At 39.4% G+C, this 8274-nt stretch overlaps 1 protein-coding gene across 2 annotated transcripts; it reads left to right on the top strand.

Moving 5' to 3' along the window:
• Positions 1 to 385: 385 nt before the first annotated feature.
• On the top strand, positions 386 to 3887 carry cited4b (Cbp/p300-interacting transactivator, with Glu/Asp-rich carboxy-terminal domain, 4b). Of its 2 annotated transcripts, none has more exons than XM_060869969.1 (2): positions 386 to 543; positions 1404 to 3887. In XM_060869969.1, exon 2 carries the CDS (start codon positions 1417 to 1419, stop codon positions 2098 to 2100), a length of 684 nt encoding a protein of 227 aa, XP_060725952.1. In that variant the 5' UTR covers positions 386 to 543; positions 1404 to 1416; the 3' UTR covers positions 2101 to 3887. The 2 variants fall into 2 exon arrangements, with proteins under 2 accessions (XP_060725952.1, XP_060725953.1); XM_060869970.1 differs by having other exon boundaries at positions 1408 to 3887.
• Positions 3888 to 8274: the final 4387 nt, after the last annotated feature.

Genomic DNA, 8274 nt, shown 5'->3' on the forward strand with positions numbered 1-8274 from the left:
TCTGTCTGATTTCCCCAGGAAGAAATGAACATAACACGCAAATATATTTTAAGTGTATTAAATTTCACAAATGTGTAAACAACAATAGTATTTGTGTGCTTATAAAATTATAACTGTAAAATAATTCTTAAGCTTTTAAGTGACTGGTGACCTACTTAATAATAATAATAATAATAATAATAATAATAATAATAATAATAATAATAATAATAATAATACACCTGACATGTCTGTACTAGAGTCCTAAATCATTCGCTTTCTCATAAGAAACACCGAAACCCTCTTTGCACAATAACACTGCAACACAGCCAATGAGAACGAAGGACACACAAAGTCTCCGCCCCCTTCGCTTCAGCTCAGCAGCATATAATTCCCGAGTTGACCCACTAAATACATTCACACACTCGTTCACTTCACCCAGAGCGGTGTACTATGCCGCTCAACCTTCTCGGAATATAAACGCTAATCTCAAGGATCTCGGCTTCACTTTGTTAAACCAGGGCTGGTTTGTTGTGCTACTGGGAAATTACAGTATTTTAAAAGGTAAGCACATTTGTGATGGCTGTGAAACATGGAGCTGGTTCAGGACACGAGCTCGCAGCTCTATTGTTCGCTCCACTGCTCACTTTCTTCACTGGGTTACATGAGCGCTTTTTTTTTTTTATTTTTTACCTTCCCAAGTCTGTATAATGTTATTATTGAGTTCATGTGATCATGCATATGTTAGAGCGATAAGCATTTTTTTGTCTGGGACTCGAGTCGAATCAGATAACTGCACTCTTTTGTTCCTTTATGTATTCTAAATTTACCATCCAGTCTGTTTATGGAGACGTGTCCATAAGAGTGGTGTTAGTGTAGAAATCAGACCAAGAGTAAATGGTTTGGATTTGCATCACTGATATTTTAAGGGGTGTTTTTTGAGTGGCAGTTATGGGCATCCAGCTGGAAAAGGAGAGAGGGGGAGAGAGAGAGAGAGAGAGAGAGAGACACCTTGGCTATTCTGCAGTGGGAAAGGTGCTCACAGTGAGGAGCCATTCTAGCAGGATGTCTCAGAGGATTACGTTTGGTTATCCAGTGCTCTGACTATTAAGACAGCTCAGATCTGTAAATTCTAGTTTTGTTTTGTCCTTGTATAAGTCTGCTTAGGGTTAGGCTTAAAGTGGTGATTAAAGCGGTGACACCAATGGAAACGCACTAGTATGTTCTTGGTTTGTTTGTGGTGTTTAACGCCTTGGACAGACCCTTTTCATTGGACATTTAACAATTGCTGTAGACTAGCAGTTGATGGTAGTCAATCAACTATTGTTTTTTGGGTTGTTTTTTCATCAATTTTTTTTTTTTCTTATAAATTCCTGTTGACAAAATACTCCTTTTTAAATTATAACATTGTGTTCTGTTTTAAGGAAGGGAGAAGCCATGGCAGAGCACATGATGATGCCCATGAGCCACGGCCAGGCGAATGGCAACCTGCATGGTTACCGAATGGGCATGAATGGCCAACAACATGCTCCGCAACCTGGACTAAGAGCCATGCCCAATGGACAGATAATGCATTATGGGCCACAGGGAGCCATGCAGCGGCCCAACATGGTGATGAATGGGCAGATGAATGGAGGAGCGATGGCTCATCACCAAATGCAGTCAGCCACTATGATGTACAACAACCAGGGTCAACAACATCAACAGCACCATATGCACCAGCAGCACCAGCAGCATCATCAAGGCCAGCAGCAACAACAGCAGTACATGTCTGGAGGCCTAAACTCTCAGCAGCTAATGGCTAGCATGCACCTGCAGAAACTGAATACCCAGTACCATGGGCACCCTCTCAGTGCCATGAATGGGCACCATGTGCCAAATGGAGCACCGTTTCGTATGAGTTCAGCTCAGCTGGCCAATGTGCAGCACATGGGTGGTCCTGCACTGGGTCTGAATGGCATGGATGCTGACCTAATTGATGAGGAGGTTCTCACAGCGTTAGTCATGGAGCTGGGACTGGATAGAGTGCAGGAGCTGCCAGAATTGTTTCTGGGACAGAATGAGTTTGATTTCCTACCAGACTTTGTCAGCAAACAGCAGCCCAGCACAGTCAGCTGCTGAGGCGTACAGAATGAGACACTGAAACGGTGAACGATGCAGTAAAAAGGTGATAATTACCCTGTTCGTAGTCTTGGAGAGAACTGTCTCTGCAAAGTAGAGAAGAACAGGCAGATGTTTTTCTGGTTCACTACTGGAAAGAGTTGTGGAGCTCCAGCTAGAGCTGTATCCCTTTTGGGATGGGGTAGTAAAATAATGCTCCTGCCCTTCCAGACATGAATGTAACAACATTGCCGAACTATGAGCTTGGGGCAATGTTGTAACGCGCTCTTAGTTCTCATGTCAGTTTTGCATTCACATGTAACTTATTCATGTTCATTCAGTACCAACATAGATTGCAAAGCTTTGCTGAGGAAGTTCTGTGCAGGATGTTGTGTTGCAGTTTTGATTGGGGGATGGGGTCGGGCTTCTAAATTGTGTAACTCGAGGCTCCGCAGTCTTATGGTTTGGTGTTGAACTGGCAGATTCCCATTTGTAATGAACTGGTCACCAACAGTATTAACTGGATTAAGCAGCTATGTATGTGCTTCATTACATGTACCAATCAAACCCATATGGATATATTCCAGTATCTATTGTGGATTTTGCCATCATAAATGTAGAACTGCCTTAATTCACAGTTTTTATTTATTTGTTTCATTGACCTTTGAGGTTAAGGGGTTGAACATTTTGGCTTTGCTACTTTTGTTAATAAAGATGGCCAAGTTTTCCATTTGGCCTAATTTTATGTTCTCCTCTGAATTTTCTGGAATAACAGATAATGCTGCTGAAATCAATAAATAGGCCATGAGTTGCCATCTCTCATCCTTTTGTGGTAGAGCCTTTAACAGTGATTTTTTTTTTTTTTTTTTTTCCTTCCTTATTTTTAAACCAGGCATGATATCGAAAGTGATGCATCTACAAAAAACTAGGCACAAGCCATATTGTCTGTCTTATTCTGCTTCTACTTGACACCAAATGGTAGCCACTAGTGTGCACTGATCCTTTGCATGCTAGGCATATTTTAAAGGTTTTATATCTTGTTCTTTCTGACCACTTATCTGTTCTATTGATCAAACATGATCTAGGTGTATATCTTGACTCTGTGACCCATATCCAAGCAGATTACCACATAATGTATGTTTTTACTTTTAAACAAATAGTATATGTGTGTTTTGGTTGGTGAGGGTGGGGGTGGTCAGCAAGAACAGTCCAAGTTAATCTGTGCTTACCATGACTACACAGGCTCTTCATGCCTGTACATTTTGTATCTGAGAACAAAGAGCATGGGCTCCGTTTATGGCCACGTCCTGCTCGACCTTCTGGAGGGGGTTGCAATGGCAAGCCGTTAACGCTCCTTTGTCATTTCCTGCTTCTCCCAAAAAAAAAAAAAAAAAAACGGTGGGGGGACAACAGGGCAGAGGTTATGTAGATGCCAATAACGAACATACTTCTCCATGGAGAGCATGCAAGCAAGTAGATGGTTTATTTGAAGGCTGTCAGTTTTCGAATCTAGAACCCTTAGAGCTTGTTTATTCTACCCAGGTCAGCCAATTTGTGTTGTGCTTGAGGGATGAACTGTAATGCTGTCACAATGTACATTTACAGTAGACTTACTATGTGTAATTGACTTTTCCTGGCTTGACATTTTATTCCTTGGGACGGCATTTGGAAGCTAAGCTGACCCTGGCTCATAGCTTCTTAGATATCAGGGTGGATACAATTGGTCCTTTGCCTTTTCCTCTTGCTTTTGTCTGAAGAAAATGTATTTATTTTAAGCAATAATAAACTATTTTATTTATGGAACAAAATCTCTGTGGCTATTGTGTGGTTATTCTTCAGATTGAGAGCATTGATTATTTATATAGCTGTTACTTGTTTTCTTGTCAAGCACTTAAAATCAAGGTGTGAGGTTTACAAATTAAGATCCAGAGTTTCTTCAAGTCTTTTGAAGTGAATGGTAGGGGTTTTCTGCATGAAGCTGCATCACCAGTTTCTGCACTTCTGGGGAATTCAGCTGCTGTTCTTGCTTCTCACTGCAATTTGAACATTGCAGACAAAATTGTGTGAGAATTAGGAGAAGGTAGGGCTTGGCAATGTAACGGCTCTTGCCTTTAATGTTCTAAGTTGACCCAGAATCTAAGATGACCATTTCCCACCCAAACCATGAATTGTCTGCCGGATATGAAATGGGTGTGAACATTTTATTACACACTGCATTTGTCTTAGCTCAGCGTAATGCTTGAGTAACATTGGTTAGACAAACATGTTTGCAGTGGCTGTAATTATTGTGCACCATGATCTATTCATGATCGTTATACTGGAAATAGATTGTGTTCACTTTTTATGTGTCAGTTTTCGACATGGGAGCTGGACTAGACACTGACTATGCAGGGTGTGACAGCAGATATTTACAGTTAACTGGTGACTGTTTTTCTCTTTCTCCTGCCTCTCTTGGGCAACCCACAACAACCGCTATACACACTTCCTGTGAGTGCATAGAACATTCTCAGTCTAAATCAACAACTGAAAACCCACCATAGCCAAGCACGAAGGTATTAACAGAGTTACAGTACAACAGTACTGTCTGGGGATTTCTCCCTGGGGTTTACCCCGGAGTTTTATACGATCCCAGATAGTGGACCCCTGAAATGGCACTGGCTTTTCAAGCAGTCTCACAGGGCTTGATTTCCAGGTAACATATTATCTGAGTCACCTGGTGTTCCCATCCGCCTACTCTTCTCAATAAGTGAAAAGAGATCATGATTACCGTTCTTTAAACACACATACCTAAATGCAACCCTTTCCAAAGACTACACAAAGTTGTCACTGAATTTAACTGCTAAATGAAACTATTGTAATAGCACCAATGATGATCTTAACGGCATAATCGATGAATGATAAAAGCACTGCTGTTCACATCAGCTATATGATGTTTTCCATTGATTCAGCCTGTCAGTAGCACAAGCCTTCACAATCAATAAATGAACAAATCATTTAGATCATTTAAATGTAATTTCCTGTTCTGTCAACATGACTGACTGCTAGGATATTCAGTTATAGGAAAAGTTATATAGGTTTTTACATGTTTTGTTGTCAATTTAAACTGACTGACCCAGGGATATTGCATATAACACCATTGTCATGATAGCTCACTCCATGGGAATCAATGATTTTGTAATATCACTTCATTTTCTTCTTCTATTTTGTAGATTAGAATTTTGTATTTAATTCTAAATATTATTGCATTAGGTTTTTTACACAGCTTGCTTTTTACAGAGTCTTGCTGGCATGTTTTAGCACCTGACGTATAATACACAACCTACACTATATGTCGTATTTACTAATTGTATGGTGTGTATCAAGAAAATACATGGATGTGATATTTGACATACTTTATGTTTGACAGGGATATGGTAGCTTAGTGGTTAAGTTGTTAGGCAACTGATTAGAACTTTGTAAGTTCAAGTCCCAGATCCACCAAGCTGCCACTGCTGGGCCCCAGAGCAAGGCTGTTAACACTCAGCTGTCTGCTAAATGCCATTAATGTAAATATTTTTTCCATGTTATTCACACGAAAAGGTCATTGTTGTGTACATTGTTTATTTTTTAAAATGTCTATATCTTAACACAGCAACATGAAGCAAGTTTAAGAACTAGAGAGTCTGACGTTCCCATAAGGAAAAGTGTCTGCTGTTACAATACATGTTTAGGCATGGTTTAGCTGCGTGTATTGACATGCTCTTCACCTTCTCTGTGAAAATGTGATCAGCACTGGCAACACACTTGGGTTTCTTTGCCCTCTTTTATCATTTGTGTCTAGAGGTAAGAAAGATCCAGACTTCCTGATCTTGTTTGTGCATCATCGGTTACACGGATCACTGACACTCATCATGTTCAATTCCTGTTGGAAAAAAACGTCCATTATGTTCCAGCAACTCTTTCTAAATGATAAGACATGTCACATAATCAATACAAGCAATGGAAAGCCCATGACTAGCTTTTCAGTGTGAACTTTTATGTTTTCATGTCGTCTGTGTGTGGACCATAGTGCATATGGCATCAATAAATGTGCATTTTGGTAGAGGGGATAAAATTCAGGTCTTTACACACCCTCCCTGTGCTGTGGCCTGAATTTTAGCCCCCCCTACATCTTGTGCATTTATTGCTGCCTGCCTTTCATGTTAAGGGCAATGTGTAAATTATTCAGTTGCCTGTGTGAAGTGCAGACCTCTGCCTGGCCAGCTAGAACAGGTTGAGACAGGAGTGGCACTGTTTGTTGTTGCTTGTGTATTTGTGTGTGTGCGTGTGTGTGTGTGTTTTTGTGCGTGTGTGTGTGTGAGACACCCAACTGTGTCTCCATGGAGCTGGCTTTAAACTCCTATGTGGTTTAATTTGACTGACACAATCATGGTTAGAGAGAGTGAGATCCTCAACCAATGCAAGCTCCACATTTGCTTTTTTACACTGTTAGGAAAAAGCAGATCAGCAGATTTTCAGATCAGTCTGAGGCCAAACTACAAATGTGGTCCAGATTGAGCAGGTTTAATGTCTCACTTGCTTGAGATTACTGTCACACTGAAATGATGTGCTTCGTTTCACCGACTTCATGAAACATTTGTCTGACATTAACAGGGAGTCTTATTTAGAAATTGAGGATGTCATATCTTACAAAAGCAGAATTTCCCCAGTAGTCTTTAGCATGATGACAATATAAACATTCATGTATTGGGCAGTTTGAGACTTGACCTAAATTAGTTCAATTTGAGAAATGAAAATCGAACATAGACAATGTAGTATATTAATCACCGCACTGGTCCAAGTTTTACCTTAAGATGCGTAACTCTGTGTATTAATATGCTCCTTATGACTTCTCATTCCTTTTGAATATTCGTTGTCTCTTCAGGTCTCAGTCCTGGCAGGGAATTTATTCACTTTTGTTCGTCTGCTAATCACATTTGACAGCTATGTTGGCAGAACAATCTGCAGCCTTGTATCTCAGTTTCTGATGCTGGGACACTGGTACAGTTCTGATCAGAGTGGCTCTGCAGCATGCCCAGCTCTTAATAATGAATGCTATAGAGCACACATATATTATGCTGGGATAGCAACAGTTGTTTCTTCCTTCTTGTTGTGAGGATGTGGTGAGATTTACAATATTTTGCATGTCTTTTATCCACCATCTGAGGGCTACACACACACATGTATCTTGTCAACACTCACTACACAGTTCTCATTTTGTCCAAATAAGATATGATCTAGAAATGCATTCGATCTGATGTCGTAACTGGCCGATTAGTTCCGTATTTTCATGAATGCTTACAATGTACACTGTAATATATGATTACAGCTCCATTATGTGAACTTCCAACTGTTATGGCCAGCTTTGGAAAGTGAAGTCAAGTTTATACATTTAAAAAAAAAAATTGACAGTAATCCATCATCTTGACCACTTGTGAGTCAAAGGTTATCTTTAAGTTGAGTTTACTCACATTGTAAGGCAGCAGGTTAACTTTCGTTTCTTGAAATGTTTCACAGTGTACATAGTAGTTAATCATTAGCTTATTAATGCTTTTACAGGAAAGTCCAATACTTATGAGAAGGTATACCACTGTTAGGTGCTGATATGACATTTGAATAAAAAAAAATTTAATAAAATCCCATAGCAGTGGGATTTTTGTGTGTTTTGACCTGCCACCAGAGATTCTTTGTCTGTGGGTTGGGCATTAAGTATATTAGAACAATTATAATCTTCTTCTTCATGGTTATATAGGAAAGCTGAATGTAAAAAAGATAAAAGGCAGTGCAGGCATTATCACATGTATATGCCATGGTTATGATTACATGTACTGAATTATCAGCTTAATGCTGAGACATAGAATAAAGTAACTACAGTAAATAAATTTGAATTTATCTAAAAATTCTATGTGAATATACTAGGTTGTGTTTAAAAATATCTTGGCTCTACTTTCTTTTCTGCTAATATTTGTAATTATGCAAATCCGTTTTAAGGCTTCTGTGAAATGATTATCTAGGGATTTTTGAAATACTCAGTTTTATAAAGAAAATGTCATGATGGTTTGCAGTTTACACAAGGAGTAAATACTGAGCGGTCTTAGTTACGTGGGCCTATCATCACTGTGGAAGTCAGCATTATTGTAGTGTTTGTGACCAGACAAATCAAAGCTACTTATAAAG

The sequence above is a fragment of the Tachysurus vachellii genome, chromosome 5, assembly GCF_030014155.1.
Source record: "Tachysurus vachellii isolate PV-2020 chromosome 5, HZAU_Pvac_v1, whole genome shotgun sequence".
NCBI lineage: Eukaryota > Metazoa > Chordata > Actinopteri > Siluriformes > Bagridae > Tachysurus > Tachysurus vachellii.